The 26,881-nt window shown below is 50.3% G+C and overlaps 1 protein-coding gene across 1 annotated transcript in view; it reads left to right on the top strand.

Annotated features, from left to right (window-relative positions):
• Positions 1-26,881, top strand: part of LOC140398196 (proprotein convertase subtilisin/kexin type 7-like) — a 261,903-nt gene that overhangs the window by 24,945 nt on the left and 210,077 nt on the right. Inside the window, 4 exon segments of the mRNA XM_072486557.1 lie at positions 6,896-7,477; positions 19,328-19,462; positions 20,743-20,905; positions 25,199-25,289. Of these exon segments, the coding sequence (XP_072342658.1) occupies positions 6,908-7,477; positions 19,328-19,462; positions 20,743-20,905; positions 25,199-25,289 (959 nt within the window). The 5' untranslated portion in view covers positions 6,896-6,907.

Below are 26,881 nucleotides of genomic sequence, written 5' to 3'. Positions count from 1 at the left end.
TATAAAGAGAAGAAGACGTGTGTTTTATAAAGCACTTTGCACCACTACTGGAGCTTTCCAGCCAATAAAGTACTGTTTGAAATGTAGCAAACACCACCTCTCTGCTGCTTGTCCAAGTATTGCTCTGCGAGCTGGCGAGAGGCTTTTGTACTCTCTGCTGAACAGATCTATCAGATTTGTGCTATTTTTCATACCTAGTTAATATTAGATATTCTCATGTCACTGCTGCTGTTTGTTGCTGACAGCGACTTGCCCTGGTGTGCAAGCAACCCGTGCATTTCTATTGATGACCTAGTCTTAACATGGTTTAAGATTTAACTCGTGGGTCTTCATCCTTTCCCCTTAAATGCACAATACAGTGTATTACTTTGAGGTGCAGTTGCTGTTAGATAGGAGAACATTGCATCTACTTTGTGCACAGTAGTGTTTGACAAACAACATTGAAATGAATGACCGGTTAATCTGTTTTGAAGTTGTTGGTGGAGATTGGATCGATGAGCAGTCTGCCTTCAAGAACTCTTCTATTTCCCAAATGTTTACTTGAACCACTTGTACCAGGCGAATCATCTCTCCGATTAATGCCCGAATTTCTGATAATATGGCGCTCCCTTAATATTGCATTGCACCAATGTGTCAATAGAATCCCGATGTGCAGAAGGTGGTCATTCGGCCCATCGAGTCTGCACCCACCCTCAGAAAGAGAACTCCACCTAGGCCCACTCCCCTGCTCCGTCCCATCCCCATAACCCCACCCAACCTGCAGATCTTTGGACACCAAGGGGATAATTTAGTGTGGCCAATCCACCTAACCTGCATACCATTTGACTGTGGGAGGAAACGGAGCACCTGGAGGAAACCCAACTGCCCTCTGAATGCCATGTTGCCAGTCTCCTTAGCAGCTCCCCGGGTGGCAAGTTCCAGTCTCGAGCGAGCGTGACTGGAGGTTGAAAGGTTCATCACTTTTCACAGTAACTTCATTGAAGCCTACTTGTGACAATAAGTTATTATTACTATGCAGACACTGGGAGAACATGCATAGACGGTCACCCAAGGCTGGAATCAAAACCTGGTCCCTGATGCTGTGAGGCAGCAGTGCTAACCACTGTGCCACCATGCCGCCTCGATTTTATGTGCTCCAACAGACTTCCCAAGGTACCAAGATCATTGGTGAAAGTCACTATCTGGTGAACGTGAGCCACACAGTAACGTGAGCCACATAGATAAGCGAAGTCCCGGGCTCCAGAGAGACACTTGATCCCAGTGGCTGCAGCATCAGCTTTGGCGGCTCTCAACATCTGTGGGGCTCGGGGAGGTGATTGGAAAATCAGCCAGGGTTGCTGGGCCTGGCCACTGAACACCACGTCTGTTAGTTTCGAGCAGAGTTCTAATTGAGCGCAGCATTCCAGTGTTTGAAGCCGCTTCCCTTTGTGCAAAATTACTGACAAAACATTAAATGTACAATTCTCCTCCAACGTGTGAACCTTCCCCCACATAGATAGTGATGAACTTTTCAACCTCCAGTCACGCTCGCTGGAGACTGGAACTTGCCACCCAGGGAGTTGCTAAGGATGCATTCAGAGGGCAGTTGGATAAATACACAGGGCTCTTCATTTTGACAAGATTGCAACATTAACAAAGAGGCATAGACCAAGGGTGGCAAATGGCGCAGTGGTTAGCACTGGGACTGCGGCGCTGAGGACCTGGATTTGAATCCCGGCTCTGGGTCACTGTCCGTGTGGAGTTCGCACATTCTCCCCGTGTCTGCGTGGGGATTCACCCCCGCAACTCATAGATGTGCAGGTTAGGTGGACTGGCCACACTAAATTGCCCCTTAATTGGGGAAAAAAGAAATTAATTGGGTACTCTAAATTTTAGAAACAAAAGAGGCATAGACCAATCCGGGCAAATGGGGCTGTTTCTGTGCTGTGGCTTCTGTGTAGGTCCTAGAGCAGCGTACTACCTGATTGTGAGGTTCGAGCCCCCAACCACCTTTTTCTCAACAGGCCTTGCATTCAATTCACCCCAGGATCGCAGTGGTTCAAGTGAACATTAAGGGCCACTATTTAAGAATTAGCAGAAGTCTAATAGACTGCCCTTCAATCCTGGACTACATTTTCCAGTAAATAGAACTAATTTTCTACATTCCTCCCAGGCCTTGATGGGGAATGCCTGACATCAGCTCAGTTCTGTTTGAAGAGGTTTAATTGCTACCGGGCTTCGATCTGTTACCATTTCTTCTTGTCTTGCGGTGCGTTCATGAGGCTTTGCTTGTTCTATGGTTGACTGGAGATCGATGGTTATATAATAGTAATCTTTATTAGTGTCACAAATAGGCTTACATCAACACTGCAATGAAGTTACTGTGAAAATCCCCTAGTCACCACATTCCTGCGCCTGTTCGGGGAGGCCGGTACGTGAATTGAACCCACGCTGCTGGCATTGTTCTGCATTAAAAGCCAGCGATTTATCCCACTATGCTAAACCAGTCTATGTTGAGTTTGCACTTTCTCCCCGTGTGTGCGTGGGTTTCCTCCGGGTGCTCTGGTTTCCTCCCACAGTCCAAAGATGTGCCGGTTAGGTGGATGTGCCGGTTAGGTGGATTGGCTATGCTAAATTTCCCCCAAGTGTGCAGAAGGTTAGGTGGGGTTACGGGGATAGGGTGGAGGCATGGGTTTAAGTAGGGTGCTCTTTCCAAGGGCCAGTGCAGACTCGATGGGCTGAATGGCCTCCTTCTGCACTGTAAATTCTATGATTCAAAGAAGAAACTTCCTGCCACTACATTCAAATTAAGCAAACCAATATATATTAAATACCACTCCTAAAACAAGTTAACAGCCAGGCTTTTACTTGCTTTTCTCTGTGCAGAATCTTTGGAGAGAACACCTTTTGAGGTCCAAACTGAAACACCCCTGTTCAGATTAGAGTTCTAGGGTCTACTGAGTCTTCAGGCAGACCTGGCTCCTCCCAGGATATACTGGCTCTTCAGGCAGACCTGGCTCCTCCCATTAATTACATCATCTGTACCCAAAGCATAAGGCACTCTTTTGTGTCTTCTTACAAGATCTCCTTTGACTTGTTTAGCCAAGCCCAAACACACTCCCCCTCAAATCATCTACACCCCCGGGGGTGCTTTAAACCTTAACAATATTCCATTAGCTAGCTATCTGTAAGCAAGTAATTGATTCTCAAGATCTAATAGCAGAACACTTCCCCAGAAAGCCAATGATTATCTCACTTTTATATGACACCTTAATCACTGCTCTAGCAATCATACTGTCTGTATGCATCTTAACCCAGGTTTTAATACTACTGCAAAAAAAAGATAAAATCTGATAATTTCTTCTGTTCAACATCTGTGGAGAGGGACATACAAGCTAATGTTTCGGGTCGGGGACCTTCCGCCAATTCTGAAGAAAGTAATTGACCTGGAACAGAGATCTCCTGGGTTCACAATCTTACTCCGCATAAAAGCATGAATATCAAATCTGATTTGTCTTTTCAAACAATCCACCAGTTTGGGACCGTGGTGATTCTGAGGCGGAAGGTGGCTGATTTGTGAAGTGTAATGGAATGACGGTGTAATGTCCGTCTCTGTGGCCATGTGACCTGCAGAAGCACAGAGGGGTATAATTATAGACTGTTACCAGAACAGGACTGCGCCCAACTGGTTTGAGTCACTCGGGTGACGTCAAGAGAAAAGAAAACCCTGTTTTGGTGGTGCTTTTGATGTTCTCCCAGCCGATGAATTATTTTTGAGAGCATTCGCGCTAACAGCATTGTGCTAAAAGAAACCATAGATTTGTCTGTGGCCATTGACTGAATGTTGGCACCGGGAGGGCCCCTCGCAACATTTTCAAGAAGCGTTTCGATGAGCACTTGAAACGCCACCGTGTACGAGGCTACGGGCCAAGTGTTGGAGAATGGGATTAGAATAGATATGTGCTTGATGGCCGGCACAGATACGATGTGCCAAAGAGCCTCTTTTTTTGCTCGGTGAAACCCTATTGTCAGGATTTACTGGTCGCCCATCTGGACAGCTCTTCAACCCAGCCAGGCACAGCACGACAGGGGCCAGAGACAGGACTGCAGCGCTCTGTCTGGAATAAGGTCCCGGGACCTCTGAAAAGATGGGTCGGGGGGGGGGGGGGGGGGGGGGGAGACTAGGGCATGCCCGGCTGGGGGGTAGTCAAGAGGGCAGCAATCATGGCATTGGGGGAGGGGGTGTTGTCTGGAGCTCTATGATCCTTGGTGGGGGGGGGCGGGGAGGGGGCTGCGATAGGGGAGCCCCAACACCTGAGGGTGCCTTCAGAACATGGCACCGCCTGAGATGGGGAAAAGTGCAAATGTCACTTTCCCACCCTCCCCACACCCACCAGCCTAGAAATCGCGACCGGGAGGGAAAAGGCCATTAAAAAAAAAAAAAGAGTCTGGATAGGGTGGTACGATGGCGCAGTGGTTAGCACTGCTGCCTAACGGCGCTGAGGGCCCTGATTCGATCCCGGCTCTGGGTCAGTGTACGTGTGGAGTTTGCACATTCTCCCCCTTTTCTGTGTTCCCACAACCCAAAGATGTGCCGGGTGGGTGGCTTGGCCACGTTAAATTGCCCCTTAAGTGGATTAAAAAAAGAATTGGGTACTCTAAATTCATTTGAAAAAAGGAAAAAAAGAGATATTCAATATTCATATTGAAACCTTTGGACCAACTTCTGAATAGGTCCCAATAGTCCAGTACAATATTAACAATGTTAGCTGGCTGGTATCCAGACTGTTTCTGAGGAATTGTTTCACTCCCCTTCATTCTGGCATCTGAAGGACAAAGCTCCTAAACATCCAGAACTCTTAATCTGTGATCCTAACCTGTACTGGCGATGGCAGAGATATTAGAGACAACTGGTTAATTGTATCCCACAACCTGAAAATATATTGACCCGCTATACCAGCACCTGTAGGCCTTGTGACAATACTGGGGATTGAAAGTAAGAAGTTTTTATATAGATTATATTCTATATATCTGTTGCAGAAATGTTATTAAAAGCCTGTGTTAAGGTGTGTACATATGGCGAGATTCTCCAAAATGGAGACTAAGTGTTTGCGCCGGTGTGAACGTCGTCACGTTTCACGACGGTGTGAAACGGGCGCGGGGACAACCGATTCTGGCCCCCACATGGGGCCAGCATGGCACTGGAGCAGTTCATGCCACTCCAGCCTCCCCGGTGCCAAATGGGCGCTGCGCCAACCCACGCATGCACAGTTGGGCCGCGCCAACCCGCGCATGCGTGGGGGACTTCTTCAGCGCGCTGGCACCTACGCAACATGGCGTGGGGATTCGGGGGCCGGCCGCGAAACCAGGTAGGCCCGGGGGGCGGGAGGGAGAGGCCAGCCCGCCGATTGGTGGGAACTGATCGTGAACCGGAGCGCCCCCCCCCCCCCACAGGGCGCCCCTCCAACCTTCGCGCAGAGCTCCCGCCAACAGCGCCCAGGGGTGAACGGTGCCGGCGAGACTCTGCCATTTCCGCGCGGCTGCTCGGCCCATGCGGGCCGGAGAATCGGCGGCCCCGCGACCGTCGCCGTGCCAAATGCGCCAGCGCAAATGGCGCCAGTTCTCCGCACCTCGGAGAATCGCGCTCCGGTGTTGGGGCGGCATGGCGCAGTTGCGGCGATTCTCCGGCCCGACGCAGGGCTCGGAGAATCGCCCCCATAATGTTGCAATTTTTGTTAAATCCTGGTTTAACCTACAGGCAGAGTATGTGAAGAAGGTTTTAAAAGTGAGATGATCATCATTCATTCCAAACAAGCAATTGTTTACCTAATATAAGGCCTGATGGAATTGTGTTATGATTGCTTGAGATTCCCTGAGAGAGTAGATAATTTGAGACATTTGTGTCCAAACTTAGGTAAGCAAGTCATGGGATGTCAGTGGGATAAAGGTGGGAGGAGCCAGGTCTGTTTGTAAGTTTGTAGTTTGATATAGGTTTGGCAGTCTGCTAGGTGTTTTAGTTGAGCAGCAGTTTTTGCCAATTGCTGTCAGTAGTCTGACAAAGACAGAAGGATCTGCAGGCTGTTCCCTGAAAGGGTCTCTCGCTCTCGCTGTCTTTGCTCTCTCGCTCTCTCCGTCTTCTCTGTCTCGCTCTATCGTGCCCGCTCACCCCAAGCAGTCTTTCCAAGAAACCTCTATACCGATGTACAGAACTTAATCCTGGCCTTTGACCTATAATGGGCTTTGTTTAATTGGAGATAGGGGACAAAGAACAAAGAAAAGTACAGCACAGGAACAGGCCCTTCGGCCCTCCAAGCCTGCGCCGACCATGCTGCCGGACTAAACTAAAATCTTCTACACTTCCGGGATCCGTATCCCTCTATTCTATTCATGTATTTGTCAAGATGCCCCTTAAACGGCACTATCGTGCCTGCTTCCACCACCACCTCCGGCAGCAAGTTCCAGACACCCACTACCCTCTGTGTAATAAAAAAAAAAAAAAAAAAAAAACTTGCCTCGTACATCTACTCTAAACCTTGCCCTTCGCAGCTTAAACCTTTGACCCCACTACCCTGGGAAAAAGTCTCTGACTATCCAAGGTATAAGTTAGTAGTAAAAAAGGGTTTCCTTTCATTTTAAGAATTGTTTATACCTGTTAATTGAAAATCTATTTTCTGTGATGTTAACATGTTTAATCCTGTGTTAAGAATATTTTTTAGTTTTAATGTAAAAGATACCTGTTGGTCAGTGGAATCACTCCCGGAGCGAAGTACCCTTTCTTCACAGTTTTAAAAATTGAAAAGTGTTGGGTCTTTGTCCGCTACCCTAACCAGATGTTGGGGTTTGGTCCGGGATCCTAACAATGGTCATTGATCTTTTACATAAGATTTTCATTTGCTGTGACTTTTCTTTCTTGCAGTGATCAGATCTGATGCCGAGTCTGAAGTGGAAGTTGTCACCATGGAGAGTCATGATGGGGACCCTTTTGCCAACCTGCTTGTGCCTTTTGATAGTAACTATTTGGTTACCGGTAGTTACAAGGAATGGATTTGCCAAGGCGTTGCAGGTTGGGACTTTAGCATCGAGTCCTGAGGCTGACATTCTGGGGACACAGATTGACGAAGTTGACGTGAGCAGGACTGAGGTGTCCGACACCGAAAGGGGGACCTTAACCTGGGCTCTGCACTTAACACTTGCAGACGGAGTGAGCGGCCACGAGGCGGCGTCCCTGGACGAATTTGCAGATGAGCTTGCCCGGGCCGCCGGTCTTGAGAACCAGGGCCAGATTGGAGAGTTGGCTGGCCACTACCTCTTTGCTCTTCCACTGCACAGGCGGCGCCACCGTGACCTCGGGGAGACTCGAGGGATTCGGAAATCCATCAACGCTGTGTTTTCCCAGCACAACAGTGTCCGGTGGCATGCCGAGCAGAAACTGTTGAAACGCTCCAAACGCAGCAGCCTGCACTTCAATGACCCAAAGTACCCTTTCCAGTGGCACCTGGTAAGGGATATTTTTAACTTTGCAATTCATAAGCCTGGCATAATTCAAATAATGAATGCACTTGGAAGTGTGGAACTGAGCCACATTGACCGGTCTCAGCTTTGATCTGCTTGATTTGTTGTTAATGGTATATTAATTGCATTGAGATATAAAGTGAAGAGTATTGTTTAACTAAGTACATAGAGCACTTATTAAGAGAGACCGCTGAGATTTGGTGGTAACCGGTAAGAATCAGACATTTGTAGCGCTGCATTATTTAAGTAAACCTTTGACCAAGAAAAGTAAACCTTTGACCAAGAAAAGTATTAGCGTCTAATTTCGCACTTCACCAGCTGGCTTGGGATTTGATTATCACTCATTTAGCTTAATCAGTAAATAACTGTCTTCTGTGGCTCAATCTCGATCACAAACTTTTTCTTTATTCTTTCCTGGAATGTGGGCGCCACTGACAAGACCAGCAGTCGGTGGCATCTTCTGAGAGGCTTACTAGGCAGTTGCTGTTTGTCTGGAGTCACATGTAGACCAGACCGGGTAAGGGCGACCGTAGTCCTTCCCTACAGGGCATTTGTGAACCAGATGAGATTTTATCATCTACGATAGTCGTTGTGGTCACCATTACTAAGATTAGCTTTATTTTGCATATTCACTGAATGAATTTAAACTCCACTAGCTCCCATAGAACTTGGGAGTATTAGCCCAGCTTCCTGGGTTACTAGTTCAGTGATATTACCACCACCTTCTCCATGATCTCCTACCTCTGATCTATCTCCATCCAATGACTCTCAACAAAAAGCCCTTCTTGTGATGGCAGATTCAGATTTGACCCCCCCGCCCCCCCTCCTCGAAGGGCAGCCTGCCCGGATCCACACTTGGGAGAATGGGCTTGGTGGGAAGTCCAGAATGAGCCCTGACCTTCGGAAGGGGGAAGGCGGGAAACTTTGGGAGGGGTTAGCCAAACTGACTTGGCCTGGCTCCTCTCCATTTCCTAACTGTACCATCTCACCGTTGAAAGACTGACCAAGCTCGAGCTCTTCTCTCAAGAACAGTCAAGGCTGAGAGGGGAGGGGGCGGGGGGGGGGGGGGGGCGACGCAATCTATGTTTGACGAGGGTGTTGTGCAGCCCTCCGTTATTCTGTACCTTGTGGCAGGACAGTTGGTTGATCAGATATTAAGAAACTTATTAGAACCGTCGGGTACCTTACTCCACCCACAAAAATAATTCACGGACAGGCACACCCATTAAGCAGACCAATTAAAACCGTCTCAAGGGGCAAAAAACTCACTACTGATTTAAAAAAAAAAAAAATTAATTTTTGGGACAGGACCGCCAACATTTATTGCCCATCCCTAATTGCCTTGAGAAGATGGTGGTTAATCGCTGCAGACCAGTGCCGCTGGGACGTTAATCGCAGCGACAATGAAGGAGCAGCCGAAAAGAAGTCCGGATGCTATTCCTGTGCAGCTGCTGCCCTTTGCCTTCTCGGTGGTGGAGGTCGCGGGTTTGGGAGGGGCTACTGAAGCAGCCTTGGCGAGATGCCACAGTGCGCCTGGCAGGATGGGACACACATCATATACTGTTACCCAATGGGCATCTCCCTCTGAACTAACCTGGATAAGTTGTGTTTGGGCCAGGGTTTAGAGAATCCCAAAGTGTAGCATGGAGTTCACCTGACCCACAACTTTTAATAGATTATGGTATGGGGAGCACACGGCTTACTCTACAGGTGTGGTACAGCAGAAAATGGACCAGTGGTTTTTAAAACAAAACAATGTTTATTCTATGAACTCAAGTTAACCTTTTTAAAAACAAACAGTGAATATCTTAGCAACCAGTAAATCAAATACACACCCCAAAGAATACAACACTAAATAACCTGTATGCTGTCCTTTTAACATCCAAAAGACTTAACAGACCTTCAAACAGGAGCACGTTAGATTTATATTCAATACTGAGACCTTTTTACAATTCTGAGTTCACCCAAATGATCCATAGATAGTCTTTTGATGGCAGAGATCAACAGCAGTGCAGCTCACTTTTAACTTCAGATTCAGCTCACTGAAAAACACAGACACGCCCCAACTCTTTTCAAACTGAAACTAAAAAAGCAGAAGTAGAGCTCGGCTCCACCCACACTCTGACATCACTCCAGTAACATGAGCAGCTCCATTTCTTAAAGGTATATTTGTTAAACGTCCATTTCTTAAAGGGTACTCTCACATGACAGTTGATGTTATTCATCGTACTTGCCACAGAGGGAGGTGCAACCAGAATAATCCCTGGGCTGGCGGGATAGTCTTGTGACGGGAGATTGGGGAATCTAATTCAAAGAATGAGAGGTGCGATCTCTGTTGAAACGCACAAAATTCTTAACAGGGCTGGACAGGGTAGTTATGGATAGAATGTACCACCCCTCCCCCTCTCGCCCCCTAACTAGTGAATCTTGAACCGGGGCACAGTTTCAGAATAAAGGGCAGACCATTTCGGACCAAGGTGAGGAGGAATTTCTTCACTCCCAGAGGGAATCTTTGAAATCGACTGCCACAGACGACATTGGAAGCTTGATCGTTGGGCATATTCAAAACAAAAATCGATTTAGATTTCTGGACGCTGGTGGCATCAAGGTGATCGTCGGGAAAAAATTGGGGACGGGTTAGATGATGGGCCATGAGCTGTTTGAATGGAGTAACAGGCTGGCGAGGTGGAACGGCTTCCTCCTGCTCCCGTGTTGTTAATGTGGGTTTAAAACTTGCCTCTGAAAGTCACTGAAATAAATGATTGCGCATTTGTAGATCAGTGCTTTTACCTGTTTTTTTTTTTTTAAAAAAAGCAAAGCATTCCACAAAAGGAGTTCTAAATGCTTTTGGATTTGCACAGTGCAAAATCAATTGCCTCGAACCAATCCATATGTAAATCTCTTTTTGGATTGAGTGTTGGCTCCAACGCTAAGTCACATTGTGAATCCTCCAGCGAGTGAGATTTGGTCATTTTGATTGTATGGCAGACGTGTCTGAACATTTCAATAAAAGCTACAATTTCAAAGAGCTTCATGTTTATCGCATGGAAACTGCCTGCCTGAATCTCCGAATCAAATTCCTGAGAAATACCCCGAGTCGGATTCTCGTTTGCCTGATGTCGAAGCGATTAGATTTCCAACCAAACTTAGAAAACCTTTTTAAGGGGATATTTGCAAAAGCAAAACACCACTCCCTTTCCCTCCCCCAAGACAAAAAAAATGGCTTATTCAAATTGCTGGAGCTTAACTGGTTACCGTGTGGGCAGCGTGGTAGCACAGTGGGTAGCACTGTTGCTTCATAGCTCCAGGGTCCCAGGTTCGATTCCCGGCTTGGGTCACTGTCTGTGCGGAGGCTGCACGTTCTCCCCGTGTCTGCGTGGGTTTCCTCCGGGTGCTCCGGTTTCCCCCCACAAGTCCTAAAAGAGGTAATTTGGACGTTCTGAATTCTCCCTCCGTGTACCCGAACAGGCGCTGGAATGTGGCGACTAGGGGCTTTTCACAGGAACTTCATTGCAGCGTTAATGTAAGCCTACTTGTGACAAAAGATTACTTTACTTTAAAATACCCGCAGTTTGGCAGCACAGAACATTTTCTAATTTTTGGTCTAATCACAGAATCCCTACAGCGCAGAAGGAGTTCATTCGGCCCATCTAGTCTGCACCGACCCTTCGAGTGAGCACCCTACCTAAACCCACTCTACCAGGTCCACTGTGCCACCCCACCAGGTCCTATTACTGAGCTAGATACCAGCCAGAGGAGTGCTGGGGACTACCTGTCTCAAGTAAGCTACCAGGTTGGCGACAGAAAATTGACTTGGTTCCAATTTGCTGTCGGCGAACATACCAATCTCGTGCCAACACTCATTCCAAAAATCCTCTATTTACGTCAATGCATGAAATAAAACTGCGCCATTGATGGTACTGTTTTAAAATGGCTTTTCCAGAAAGTGCCGTTTAAAAATATAATTTACAGCCTGTATGCTTTAGAATCTCAGAATGTGCATTCTTTCATTTGGTACAAATTTAGAGTACCCAATTCATTTTTTCTTTTTCAAATTAAGGGGCAATTTAGCGTGGCCAATCCACCTACCCTGCACATCTTTGGGTTGTGGGGGTGAAACCCACGCAGACACTGGGAGAATGTGCAAACTCCACACGGATAGTGACCCAGGGCCAGGATCGAACCCGGGTCCTCGGTGCCGTGAGGCAGCAGTGCTAACCACTGCGCCACCGTCCCGCCCTTGAGAATTTGCACTCGTATCCTTTTTTCGACAGCTGGCTTTTTATTCGTTCGTGGATCGTGGGTATCGTTGGCGAAGGCAACATGTTTTTTGCCCATCCCTAATTGTCCTTGAACTCAACGTCTTGCTGGGCCCGTGTCACAGGGCAGTTAAGAGTTCCCAGTTGATGTTGTAACTAGAAGGGAAGGTCCCAGAATGGAGCGTTGGCTTGAAAGACCGCAACCTTTCCTTTTTTAAAAAATAAAACGTGGAGGAACAGAGCCCCGGGGCCACTGATTAGTTTTACCAATGAGGAAAAAAACCACATTTATTAAACATTAAAATGTTGGATTATGAAACAATTTCCCTCCACACTCCCCTCAGCTTAACAATTATGCACAAAGTTTAAGATCAACATGGATTACAAAGTGCACCTTAAACTACAATGGTTTCAGTAACCCAGTAAGATACATTCCTCTCGGAACTTAAGTGAATGGCTATGGATTTCCTCTCCGTAAATTCCTCCCAAATGATTCTTATACCATGAGCCACCTTGTCTCACTAAACTCCAGCTTCCACATGGGTGATTTCAAATTTGGCTTTCAAAGGTCACCCTTTTTCAAATCTAACATACCAAGTCCCATTTAAGCCTACAGGATGACTGAGGTCAAATACACTCTCTGCTCTGAACCCAAGTTAGTGTCTAAGGATTTCTCCTCCAAATCCACCCAGATGATTATCGCATGCGAGTTTCCAATCTCCACTCCCAAAAACACGCTTTCGAATCTTCTCTCTCAATAATGCCTTCCCTTAGTAGTTTGCATTCTGAAATCCAGCTCCGGTTTTCCAAATGATACGTTTAAACAAAACTTCTGCGCCACTTATGACCGTGAATTCAGTCCACATTTTACAACACCCCCTGTAGGATGTCTTTGTCTTGACAGCTGTACTAACTGTTCACAATTGCTTTAACTCTCAATTCCCAGACTGTATTAAAACGGCATCAAACCTGAAGTCTGCTTTTACACTCTAATATGGTTACTGCAATTGTCTCTTCAATTCGGAACACTTTGTTTACTTTTTCTTGAATTCCTCTGAACAGTAACCGTAACCGTCTCTAAGCACAACAGAATCACAGTTGGAATTGAAACCAACACCCACACATACTGCATGAATCTTTTTTTTTTTAAATGTTTTTATTCAAAGTTTTTAAATTTTTACAAAACACTCCAAAAAGGAAAATAATACAAAGAAAACAGGGAAATATGGCAACAAAACAAAACAACTTAACCGTCTAAACGATTAACAATTTAACACCCATCTCAAAGCAAAATGGGGCACGCGCCCCTTACAAAAAGAAAAAGAAATCAGTCCCGCCCCCGGGTTGCTGCTGCTGCTGATCTCCACCTAACGTTCCGCGAGAAAGTCAAGGAACGGTTGCCACTGCCCGGAGAACCCCTGCAAGGATCTTCGCAAGGCAAACTTTATCTTCTCCAACCTAAGAAACCCCGCCATGTCGTTGACCCAAGCCTCTACGCTTGGGGCTTCCCGTCCCTCCACATTAACAAGAGCCTTCTCCGGGCTACCAAGGAGGCAAAGGCCAGGACTCCGGCCTCTCTTGACTCCTGCACTCCCGGATCGCCTGATACCCCAAATATCACTATCCCCCAGCTCGGTTTTACCTGAGTATCCAAGACTTTGGACATAGCCTTTGCGAAGCCCTTCCAAAATTCCATAAGCGCCGGGCATGCCAGAACATATGGCCGTGGTTTGCTGGGCTCCCCGAACACCTCAACACGCCTGTCCTCTACCCCAAAAAAACATACTCATCCTCGCCCCTGTCATATGCGCCCTGTGCACCACTTTAAACTGGATCAGGCTGAGCCTGGCGCAAGATAAGGAGGAATTGACCCTGCCCAGGGCGTCAGCCCACAGGCCCTCATCCAGTTCCTCACCCAGCTCCTCCTCCCACTTGCCCTTCAGCTCCTCCACTGAGGCTTCCTCCGCCTCCTGCAGCTCCTGGTATATCTCCGATATCTTACCCTCCCCGACCCACACGCCCGAAACCACCCTGTCCTGTATCCTTCGGGCAGGCAGCAGCGGGAATTCCCCCCACCTGCCTCCTCCCAAACGCCCTAACCTGCATATACCTAAAGGCATTTCCCAGAGGTAACCCAAATTTCTCCTCTAGCGCCCTCAGACTGATACCGCGTCGGCGGAAGCGGCAACGGTGCCGTCGCCAGTGCCCCCAGGCTAGTACCTATACAGGATGGGATGCCGCCTCCAAGCGTTTCCACGCCACCCCCCTCTCCCTCCATTCCCCATTTCCGAATCATAGACACATTCGCTACCCAATAATAGATGCACAGGTTCAGCAGCGTCATCACACCCCCCCCCCCCCCCCCCCCCCCCCCCCCCCCGGACTGCGCTCCAAGAGCAGCCTCTTAACCCTCGGGGTCTTATTTGCCCACACAAATCCCATAATGCTCCTGTTTACCCGCTTAAAGAAGGCCTTCGGGATGAGAATGAGCAGGCACTGAAAGACGAACAGGAACCTGGGGAGGACCGTCATCTTAACAGACTGCACCCTACCCGCCAGGGAGAGTGGCAACATGTCCCACCTCCTGAAGTCCTCCTCCATCTGGTCCACCAGCCGTGCCAGATTGAGCTTATGCAAGACCTCCCAACTCTTGGCCACCTGGATAGCCAAATACCGAAAACTCCTCTCCACCATCTTGAGTGGTAGCTCCTCCAACCTCCTTTTCCTGGCCCCTCGCATGCACCACAAACAGCTCGCTCTTCCCCACGTTGAGCTTATATCCCGAGAAGTCTCCAAACTCCCTAAGGGTCTGCATGACCTCCCCCATCCCCTCCACCGGATCCGCAATGTACAGCAGCAGGTCATCCACATATAGTGAGACACGGTGCGCCCCCCCCGCCCGCCCGCCAGCCACCTCCGCACGTTCGTGTTCAGCTGCCTGCCCTTCACAAACCCTGTCTGGTCCTCATATATCACTCCCGGGACACAATCCTTAATCCTGGTGGCCAAGATTTTTGCCAACAGCTTGGCATCCACACTGAAGCGGGTCCTTATCCCGCTTGAGGATAAGCGCGATCAAAGCCTGCGACATCGTCGGGGGAAGGATTCCCTTTTTCCCTCGCCTCATTAAAGGTTCTCAGCAACAACGGGCCCAACAGCTCCGAGAACTTCCTGTAGAACTCAACCAGGAACCCATCCGGCCCCGGGGCCTTGCCCGCCTGCATACTCCTCAACCCCTTAACTAGCTCCTCCATCTCGATTGGGGCCCCCAAACCCTCTACCCACCCTTCCTCCACCCTTGGGAACCTCAGTTGGTCCAGGAACTGCTGCATCCCCTCGTCCCCCCTCCGGGGGTTCTGAATTGTACAACTTACCATAAAAGTCCCTAAAGACCTTGTTTATTTTTGCTGGACTCCGCACCGTGTTTCCCCCCCCCCCCCCCCGCCCTATCCCTGATTTCCCCCAATCTCCCTAGCCGCCTCCCTCCTCTGCAGCTGATGCGCCAACTTCCAACTCGCCTTCTCCCCATACTCCATGCACTGCTCCCTGTACCCTCCTCCACTGTGCCTCAGCTTTCCCCGTGGTCAGCAAGTCAAACTCCGTTTGGAGGCTCCGGCGCTCCTTCAGCAGCCCCTTTCCGGGGGATTCCGCGTATCTCCTATCCACCCTCTGTATCTCCCCCACCAATTTCTCCCTCTCCATCCTCTCCCTCTTCTCCCTGTGAGCCCTGATTGAAATTAGCTCCCCCCTGACCACTGCCTTCAGCGCCTCCCAGACCACACTCACCGACACCTCCCCATTATCAATGGCCTCCACATATCTTTGGATGCACCCCCGAACCCGTCCACAAACCTCCTCGTCTGCCAGCAGTCCCACATCCATTCGCCACAACGGGCGCTGGCCCCTCAATCCAGCTCCACCCAGTGCGGGGCGTGATCCGAAATCGCAATGGCCGAATACTCCGCCCCCTCCACTCTCGGGATCAGCGCCCTGCTCACCACGCAAAAGTCTATTCGCGAGTCGGGCTTGTGCACATGGGAGAAGAAGGAGAACTCCGATTACCTGCCTCCAGATCCGGGATCTAACTCGATATCCGCTTCATGAACCCTGCATCGTCCCAGCTTGGGGCATACACATTCACCAGCACCACCCGGGGCTCCTGCAGCCTGCCACTCACCAGCACATATCGATCCCCCTTTATCCGCCGCAATACCCACCGCCTCAAATGCCACCCGCTTGCTCACCAGAGTTGTGACCCCCCCCCCCCTGTTTTTCGTGTCCAGCCCAGAGTGAAAAACCTGCCCCACCCATCCCTTCCTCAGCCTGGTCTGATCCGCGATCTTCAGGTGCGTCTCCTGTAACATGGCTACGACTGCCTTTAGCCCCTTTAAGTGCGCAAACACCCTGGCCCTCTTGACCGGCCCATTCAAGCCTCTGGCGTTCCACGTGATCAGCCGGATCGGGGGACTACCCGCCTGCCCCCTTGCTGACTAGCCATCTCCTTTTTTAGGCCAGCCACGTGCCCGCGCCTCCCGCACTCTCCAGCCCCCCAGGCGGAGACTCCCCGCCCCGACCCTGCCTCTGACCTTCAACTCCCCTCCCCCGGCCAAACAACTGCTTAACCTCCCTGCTCCCCCCCATTGCACTCCCGTAAGTCAGCTGACCCCCGGCCGCTCCCGCCTCTGTCACTGATCCCCCTATTGGATTCCCTCTCGAAGTCTCCAGCCCTCCCTCCACTAAAGTGGGGCGGCCAAATTCCCCCCCTCTGCACCCCCTATAAACCAATGTGGACACCAAGCCAGTACTGCCCTCCGCCTCAGGCCCCCACCCCCCCTTTTCGCGGGGAAAAAGCCCGCGCTCCGTGCCTGGGCCGCCCCCGCCCCCCTATGGCGCAGCTCCTTCCACCTGCAGCCTCGCCCCAATCCCCAAAGGCCCAGGGCCACAGGCCCACACAACCCCAAGAAAACACGGGGGACAACCCCCCCCCCAAACAAGCCCACATAAAGAAAAAACATCGCCCCCTCCCACTCCCCAGCATCCCCCATAACATGCTACAAACCATTAATTTGAGTCCAACTTCTCATTTTTGATAAAGGTCCACGCCTCATCCGGCGTATCAAAATAGTGGTGACGGTCCTGATTCGTGACCTACAGCCGCGCCGGCTGTATGAGCCCGAACTTCACCCCCTTTCTGTGGAGAACAGCCTTGGCCCGGTTGAACCTTGCCCGCCTCTTGGCCAGCTCGGCACTCCAGTCCTGGTAGATGCGGATTTCGGCATTCTCCCACCTACTGCTCCGCTCCTTCTTCGCCCATCGCAGGACACGCTCCCTGTCGGTGAAGCGGTGGAACCTCACTATCATGGCCCTCGGCAGCTCATTCGCCCTCTGCCTCCTCGCCAGGACCCTGTGTGCCCCATCCAGCTCCAGGGGCCTCGGAAAGGCTCCCGCGCCCATCAGCGTGCCCAGCATCGTAGCCACATATGCCCCAACATCCGACCCCTCCACGCCCGCAGGGAGACCCAGAATCCACAGGTTCTTCCTCCTCGAACTATTCTCCAGGCCCTCGGACTTCTCCTGCCATTTTTTATGCAGAAGTCTCGTGCACTTCCACTTTGACAGCCAGGCCCAGGATCTCATCCTCCTTATCAGAGGCCTTCTGCTGCACGTCCTTTATCGCCGTCCCTGCATCTTCTGGGTCTCCACCAGCCTTTCAATCGACGCCTTCATAGGGGCCAACATCTCCGCCTTCAATTCCGCAAAGCAGCTTCTCAAAAACTCCTGCTGCTCCCGAGACCACTGGGCCCACGGTCCCTGGTCCCCGCCCGCCGCCATCTTGCTTTTTCGCGCCTCTTCTCCTCTCTTCTCTAGTGCCACTTTTTTGACCGCTCCGCTCCTGGTCCACTCCATACAGTGCTGGGGGAACCTCACTGCTTCCTTCCCACACCGGGAATCATCGTCCAAGTGCCGCTGGGGCTCCTTAAAAGGGCCCAAAAGTCCGTTCTCGGCGGGAGCCGCCGACCGTGCGACCTACCCGGGCATAGCCGCAACCAGAAGTCTATCCAACATGAATCTAACCATAGGTTTTACCTTTCTAGACACAGAAACATTAAATTAAACCCACTCAAAACTATACCTTATTTCTAATGTTTACCAATACAAATATAAATCCCTTTAAAACTGCCTTTGTTTTCCTAACAAGAGTCCATCATCTTTCTGTGGGCCTTGAATCACATACAGACCAGACTGGGTAAGGACGGCAGATTTCCTTCCCTAAAGGACATTAGTGAACCAGATGGGTTCTTTCCAACAATTCCGACTGACTTTATATTCCAAATTTATTAATTGACTTTAAATTCCACCATCTCCCATGGTGGGATTTGAAACCGTGTCTCCAGATAATTATTCTGGACCTCTGGCTGACCAGCCGAGTGATATTACCACCATGCCACCATCTCGCCCTGACTGTTTCTGGGATCTCTGGTATCTTGTCCCAAGTGTCTTCCTTCACAGCGTCAGCAATTGGTCTTCGTGGTGTATCTGACTCTGTGGGGGTTGTCACACCCAAACGCAAATCGGTGCGTTTCATAGAATTTACAGAGCAGAAGGAGGCCATTTGGCCCATCGGGTCGGCACCGGCCCTTGGAAAGAGCACCCTACCCAAGCCCACACCTCCACCCTATCCCCGTAACCCAGTAACCCCACCTAACCCTTTTGGACACTAAGGGGCAATTTATCCTGGCCAATCCACCTAACCCGCACGTCTTTGGACTGTGGGAGGAAACCAGACGACCCGGAGGAAACCCACGCAGCCTCGGGGAGATCGTGCAGACTCCACACAGACAGTGACCCAGCCGGGAATCGAACCCAGGTCCCTGCCACTTGTGAGGCAGCAGTGCTAACCACTGTGCTACCGTGCCGCAGGATTAATATATAGCGATGAGGAACTGCCATCTCCGGTGAGATGAACATCCTCAATTCTAACCAGGGACCCCAGTGAAAAGGAAGATTCGCTTTCCTACAGCACCCCTTGCAACTTCAGGATGGCCTAAAGCTGTTTACAGCCAATGAAGTACTTCTTGGAGTGGAGTCACTGTTGTAACGTAGGAAGGAGGTCAGCTGAATCGTGCACGGCAAGATTCCACCAGCAGCAATGGTATAATGCCATTGCCTGTTTCTAAGTGCTGTTGGTCAAGCGATCAACATTGATGAGGAAATGGTGGCCCCGGGGGTGGGGGGGGGCGGTTCCCACCCACTTGAGAGGACAAACGGACTTCAACTTAACATCCCATCCAGAAGACCCCCCTCGGTGCTGCAGTGGAGTGTCAAGCTAGATTTTGTTTCAAGTCCCAGGGATAGGATTTACTGACTGGGTCGTTGCTTACCTGTGAGACACACTTTCTGTAATGTCGTTCCATATGGTTTCATTCTTTACGAGTGGAGCCTTTGACCCACGTTCCAGCGTCTCAGCTGTGTGCCGTTGATGTGGATAACAGAATGTTTGTATGTTTTTTTTTGTCCCAAGCCGTTTCCACTCTGCTGCTGTCACTGCATTAACGATGATGTCCATTACCTTGCAGCACAACCGGCGAAAGCGTGGGATGGATATCAACGTGACGGGGGTGTGGGAGCGCAACGTGACCGGTGAAGGAGTGACAGTGGTGGTTGTCGATGACGGCGTTGAACATACTGTGCAGGACATACAAGCAAACTACGTGAGTTGTTGGCAGGGCTGTTTCCCAAAGGAAGCTTGGACGCGTCTGAGGGGCAGCACGGTAGCACAGTGGTTAGCACTGCTGCTTCACAGCGCCAAGGTCCCGGGTTCGATTCCCGGCTTGGGTCACTGTCTGTGCGGAGTCTGCACGTTCTCCCCGTGTCTGCGTGGGTTTCCTCCGGGTGCTCCGGTTTCCTCCCACAAGGCCCGAAAGACGCGCTTGTTAGGTGAATTGGACGTTCTGAATTCTCCCTCTGTGTACCCGAACAGGCGCCGGAGTGTGGCGACTGGGGACTTTTCACAGTAACTTCATTGCATTGTGACAATAATAAAGATTATTACGATTAGGAGGAGAAAGGGGGACAGGACGATATCCTCACACCGTCTTGTGCATGTTTCAAGTTGTGGAACTTATGTGAGCCAAGGTCCACAGTGCAGATAGCACAAGATTTAAACAAGTTGGAAAGGCGACAAGCTCATTGAGAGGGGAGGTACAACCTGAATGTGAGCTTCAATAAGCTGAATATTTTGGGAGGAAGAGGGGCTGAGGGAGTTTCTAAGTTTGAAAAAGATTGTACCATTAAACAGCATAATACCAACCCCTGCGCTGGTTAATGGAGGCTTAGCCCGGGGCAATGCTTTTTTAATGTTTAAACCTTCAGTTATTTCTGACGGCCTTTGTGGTGCGTTTGCCCCGATAATGTAACCTATCAAAAAAGGCAAAGAGGTGGGTGGAGGAGAACGTCCCTGCTCTGCTTCAAAGTGGTTTCCCAGGATCCTTAACGCAGGCAGGGCCTCATTCCAAAGTGAGACCGAAACATTGGGCTTTTGTCCAGTTTTTGTGAAGTGTGCGAAAACAAAAGACGGGAGTTACAAAGCGCTCAACGCTGTGTCAGTTTCTGCTCCTGCAAGAACCCACGTACAGCGAATGGGCAGAAGTGAATCCCGTCTTGTTGGCGATGTTGGTCGAGGGAGGAATGCTCTCGTTTCTCGAATGGTGCCAAGGAATGTCTTCCGTCCACCTAAGCGGACAAGTGGGGCCACCGATAAAGGTGTGGGGGGTGGGGGAGGGGGTGGGCGGGAACGTTGCTGCACGTGGGATCTTGCTGTGTGCGGGCTGCCGTTACAACGGTGACCGTTGCTCAATGGTTGTAAATCCGTTTGCAACTTGCTGCAGCCGCGCAAGGGGCTGCGTACATGTGAAGGACTTCTGTCAGTCTCGGTGGAATGTACTTGATTCGATCATTGATTCTAGATTTTTCTCTAACAACCCATTGCCAGTCTCCGGAAGGGAGTTATGATCTGAACTCCAATGACCCGGATCCCATGCCTCACCCGGATGAACACAGTGATAACCATCACGGGACACGATGCGCTGGTGAGATTGCAGCTGCCCCGAACAATTTCTGTGCCGTCGGTGTTGCCTTTGGAAGTCGCATCGCAGGTGATTTGGTTTTAACTTTATTTAGGACCATTCAGAAAAGAAATCTCTTGACGCTACTGTGCAGATAAGCTTATACCTCTTCTTGGCATTGTTCTGCTTCAGCCCATCCAAGGAGCTGGTGGCAGGGTGGCACTTAACAGGCGACGAGGAGTTATTTTCCTTCCTCTAGTATTGTTCTTAAAGCAATGACCCTTCCAAACCCGTGACCCCTACCTCCCAGAAGGGCAAGGGCAGCAGATGCATGGAAACGCCGTCCTTTGCGAATTCCCCTCCAAGTCACACGCCACCCTGACTTGGAAATATATCGGCCGTTCCTTCACTGTCGCTGGGGCAAAATCCCGGAACTCCCTCCTCAACAGCACTGTGGGTGTTACTACTCCTCATTAACGGCAGCGGTTCAAGAAGGCTGCTTACCCACCACCATCTCCAGGGCAAATGGGGATCGGCAATAAATTCTGTCCTAGCCAGCGACACCCACACCCCACGAATGAATAAATAAACACCTTTACTGGTTGCTCTGATTGTGTACAATCGGTCAGTGCCCTGTCTGATTTTTCGAAGACATCTTCCAGCATGACCCAAAGTTATTTGACACTTGGAAAAGTATGGTGTATATGGGCAGCACGGTAGCACAGTGGTTAGCACAGTTGCTTCGCAGCTCCAGGGTCCCAGGTTCGATTCCCGGCTTGGGTCACTGTCTGTGCGGAGTCTGCACATCCTCCTAGTGTGTGCGTGGGTTTCCTCCGGGTGCTCCGGTTTCCTCCCACAGTCCAAAGATGTGCGGGTTAGGTGGATTAGCCATGCCAAATTGCCCTTGGTGTCCAAAAAGGTTGGTGGAGTTACTGGGTTACGGGGATGGGGTGCAGGTGTGGGCTTGGGTGGGAGCTCTTTCCGGGGGCCGGTTCAGACTCGATGGGTCGAGTGGCCCCCTTCTGCACTGTAAACTCTATGATAATAATGCCGTTCCTGACCAATTGAGCAAAGGCAATTCTGTTTTGTTTGTTTGAGTTATTTTCACAAAGTAACAGACATTTTAAAAAAATTATTATGCGATGTGGGCATTGCTGGCTAGGCCAGCATTCGTGGCCCTTGAACTGAATAACTTGCTTGACGATTTCAGAGTGAGGTTAAGGGTTAACTACATCACATGTAGGCCAGGCCAGGTAAGGATGGCAGATTCCCTTCCCTGAAGGACATTGGTGAACCTGATGGGTTAATTTTTTTTGCAACCATGAAACCAGAAGATGAAGGAGCAGAAGCAGGCCATTCGGCCCATTGAGTCTACTCCTCCCATCCAATGAGATCATGACTGATCTGATATAAAACATAAGAACTGGGAGCAGGAGTAGGCCATCTGGCCCCTCGAGCCTGCTCCGCCATTCAATGAGATCATGGCTGATCTTTTGTGGACTCAGCTTCATTTTCCGGCCCGAACACCATAACCCTTAATCCCTTTATTCTTCAAAAACTATCTATCTTTATCTGAAAACATTTAATGGAGGAGCTTCAACTGCTTCACTGGGCAGAAAATTCCATAGATTCACAACCCTTTGGGTGAAGAAGTTCCTCCTAAACTCAGTCCCTAAATCTACTTCCCCTTATTTTGAGGCTATGAGCCCTAGTTCTGCTTTCACCCGCCAGTGGAAACAACCTGCCCGCATCTATCCTATCTATTCCGTCCATAATTTATCTGTTTCTATAAGATCCACCCCCCCCACATCCTTCTAAATTCCAACGAGTACAGTCCCAGTCTACTCAACCTCTCCTCGTAATCAAACCGCCTCAACTCTGGGATTAACCAAGTGAATCTCCTCTGCACACCCTCCAGTGCCAGTACGTCCTTTCTTGGGTAAGGAGACCAAACCTGAACACAATACTCCAGGCGTGGCCTCACTAACTCCTTATACAGTTGATACATGTATGTTATATGATCTTCAACTCTACTTTAGGGGCTGCCTTAGCACAGTGGGCTAAAACAGCTGGCTTGTAATACAGAACGAGGCCAGCAGCGCGGGTTCAATTCCCGTACCGGCCTCCCCGAACAGGCGCCGGAATGTGGTGACTAGGGGCTTTTCACTAACTCATTGAAGCCTACTGTGACAAGTTATTATTATTTTGCACCCTATCCCCATAGCCCTCAATTCTCCCTCACTGATTAACAATCGAAGATGGTTGTCACAATCACCATTATTGAGATTGGTTTATTATTCCAGATTTTGTTCATAGAATAGCGCCCTGGTGGGATTTGAACCAACGTGCCCATTGTATTAGCCTGTACCCCTGGATTACTAATCCAGTGACTTTAACACCACCACCACCTTGGGTAGAGCAGTTGTTATTCTCCTGAATTCAATTACCCCCCAAATAATAATTGTGTTGTCAAAATTGAAGCCCGTCGGTGAAGCCCGTCGGGGTTAAAGGGACAGTGACCTGAGTGATTAAGTGACAGAGAGGAGTGGTGAACAGTTGTGTTTTTCAGACTGGAGTGTGTATACGGTGGTGTTGTCCAGGGATCGATACTGGGAGCAGCGTTCAAAACGGCACACCGCGGGTTCGACATTCCAGAGTCACGGTGAAAGTTGGCAGGGTTTTTTAAACGGTCTTGGCAAAGCTCCCAATAAAAGATCAAGGGAGAGGTGAGAAGGAACATGATTAAGCGATGTGACTGCAGGCCGCTGTACGGTCAGAGCTGGTGCAATCCCCCTGTCCAGATGTCAAGAGAGGAGAGCTCACTGGCTTCCAACCTCTGGATCGGAGAACAAATCAAAAGATAAACCGCAGGGCAGCACAGTGGTTAGCATTGTTTGCCTACGGCGCTGAGGACCAGGGTTCAAATCCCGGCCCTGGGTCACTGTCCGTATGGAGTTTGCACATTCTCCCCATGTCTGCATGGCACTGGAGGGTGTGCAGAGGAGATTCACTAGGTTAATCCCAGAGCTGAAGGGGTTGGATTACGAGGAGAGGTTGAGTAGACTGGGACTGGACTCATTGGAATTTAGAAGGATGAGGGGGGGATCTTATAGAAACATATAAAATTATGAAGGGAATAGATAGGATAGATGCGGGCAGGTTGTTTCCACTGGCGGGTGAAAGCAGAACTAGGGGGCATAGCCTCAAATAAGGGGAAGTAGATTTAGGACCGAGTTTAGGAGGAACTTCTTCGCCCAAAGGGTTGTGAATCTATGGAATTCCTTGCCCAGTGGAGCAGTAGAGGCTCCTTCATTAAATGTTTTCAAGATAAAGGTAGATAGTTTTTTGAAGAATAAAGGGATTAAGGGTTATGGTGCTCGGGCCGGAAAGTGGAGCTGAGTCCACAAAAGATCAGCCATGATCTCATTGAATGGTGGAGCAGGCTCGAGGGGCCAGATGGCCTACTCCTGCTCCTTAGTTCTTATGTTCTTATGTGCAGGATAGGTGGATTGGCCACGCTAAATTGCCCCTTAATTGGAAAAAATAATTTGGTAAATTTATAAGAAAAAAATATATAAACCGCAAAAACCTGCAGTTACAAAGACCCTTTTAACATAGTAAAAAAAAAAACTGTTTCTGCTCGGGGTATCAATGAGAATTGATCATCAATTTAAAATAGTCACACGCAAAGGGAGTGTAGGGGGAATCTTGTTGCGGAATTGGAATTTTAATGGTTTTCCATAGGGAGTAGCAGAGTGGGAAACCTTTTGAAGAGCCGAGCAGGTTAGGATTTGAAAGGGAGGCCGCACACGGAAGGAATCACTCTGGTTGGCAGTGGCTGTGTTTCTCCATGGCTGCTCTTCCACCAAAGCCCCTCTGCACTATTTTCAGCGGCGATTTGTATCGATGACAATTATAAATGCACCAATTGTCCAGGAGGTGGTGCTATTTACTATAAAACTGGCAGAAAGCTAGCCGACTTGGTGCTCTCACACCTTTTCAATTGCTGTCATTATTGGACCAGATTAAAGCCCAACGGGTTTGTTTGGAATCACTAGCTTTCGGAGCGCAGCGCAGCTCCTTCATCAGGTGAGTCAGTGAAGGAGCTGCGCTCCGAAAGCTAGTGATTCGTCCCGGACGATACAGCATTATACCGTTTAGACATATTTAAATGCATGGAAATGGTCGGTAATCAGGTTCACGCTCTCCCATTACGCCTGGCACTGCCAGGGTTACATGGACACATTGGGGTGTGTGTCAGAATTGTAGAGGACGCCCCCACCCACCACACCTGTTTCTCCCTTGCGCCCTCCACCGTGATCCAGGTTTTGCCCGATTTCAGTTCCCGGCCACTGATGGTATCTCCTCTCCCCCTCTGAGCAGGTATCCGAGTGCTGGACGGACCCCTGACTGACAGCATGGAGGCGATTGCTTTCAACAAGCACTTTCAGATCAATGATATCTACAGCTGCAGGTGAGTGTCCCACAGGAGGTAAATACTGGGGTGAGGGGGTGGTGGGAATTGTAACGCACCAGGGGCCCCGGGAGGGTCTGTAATGCACCAGGGGCCCGGGAGGGTCTGTAACGCACCAGGGGCCCCGGGAGGGTCTGTAACGCACCAGGGGCCCCGGGAGGGTCTGTAACGCACCAGGGGCCCCGGGAGGGTCTGTAACGCACCAGGGGCCCCGGGAGGGTCTGTAACGCACCAGGGGCCCCGGGAGGGTCTGTAACGCACCAGGGGCCCCGGGAGGGTCTGTAACGCACCAGGGGCCCCGGGAGGGTCTGTAACGCACCAGGGGCCCCGGGAGGGTCTGTAACGCGGCAGGGGCCCCGGGAGGGTCTGTAACGCGGCAGGGGCCCGGGAGGGTCTGTAACGCACCAGGGGCCCCGGGAGGGTCTGTAACGCACCAGGGGCCCCGGGAGGGTCTGTAACGCACCAGGGGCCCCGGGAGGGTCTGTAACGCACCAGGGGCCCCGGGAGGGTCTGTGACGCGGCAGGGGCCCCGGGAGGGTCTGTGACGCGGCAGGGGTCCCGGGAGGGTCTGTGACCTGCCAGGGGCCCCGGGAGGGTCCTGTGACGCGCCAGGGGTCCCGGGAGGTCTGTGACGTGCCAGGGTCCCGGGAGGGTCTGTAACATGAAAGGAGCCCCGGGAGGGTCTGTAACGTGCCAGGGGTCCCGGGAGGGTCTGTGACGCGCCAGGGGTCCCGGGAGGGTCTGTAACGTGCCAGGGGCCCCGGGAGGGTCTGTAACGTGCCAGTGGCTGCTGTAATGGTGTTGTAATGTTGGCAACCTGACAGCCAGTTTATGCACAGCAAGATCCCACAAACAAATATGCAATAATGACGAGACAATCTCTTTTTGTTGGTTGAAGGATAAATATTAGCAGGGAGACCTGAGAGAACCCCCCCCCCCCCCCCCCCCCCCCACTTCAAAATGTTAGCTCCCTGTGCTGTAATACATCCACCTGAGAGATAACTCACCTTATCAGCAGCCCTGGCAGTGCAGCAATGTTGCAGTAATGCGCTTGAGTGTCCGTTTTGATATTTGTCCTCCAGTCTTGGAGTGGGTCTTGAACCCTCAACATCCTGACTCGGCGGGTGGGAGTGCTACCAACTGAGTTGAGGAAACCCAACTTGTTTATTAATGTCCTTCTGGATGGGAACCTGCCTCTGATTTGACTCTTCAGGCGTGCGAAGGTGTCCTGGGGAGCTACCGGTGAAGACCAGTCACATTGCCAGCTCAGGGCACCAAGAGCTGGTCAGTGAATGGGGCATTGCCAATCTCTCCTCTACACTGGGACAGAACAGGATTGGGTCAGGCCCCAGCTCTACATTAGCTCAGTGGGCTTGGCGGCTGGTTGGTGATGCAGAGCGAGGCCAGCAGCGGGGGTTCAATACCCGCACCGGCTGAGGTTATTAACGAAGGCTTTGATTTGATTTGATTTATTTAGAGTCACATGTATTAGTATACAGTGAAAAGTATTGTTTCTTGCATGCTGTACAACCAATGCATACCGTACATAGGGAAGGAAGGAGAGACTGCAGAATATAATGTTACAGTTATAG

The sequence above is a fragment of the Scyliorhinus torazame genome, chromosome 21 (genome assembly GCF_047496885.1).
Source record: "Scyliorhinus torazame isolate Kashiwa2021f chromosome 21, sScyTor2.1, whole genome shotgun sequence".
NCBI classification, from domain to species: Eukaryota; Metazoa; Chordata; class Chondrichthyes; order Carcharhiniformes; family Scyliorhinidae; genus Scyliorhinus; species Scyliorhinus torazame.
The sequence above is the reverse complement of the archived record's forward strand: the minus strand, read 5'-3'. Positions and strand labels throughout refer to the sequence as shown.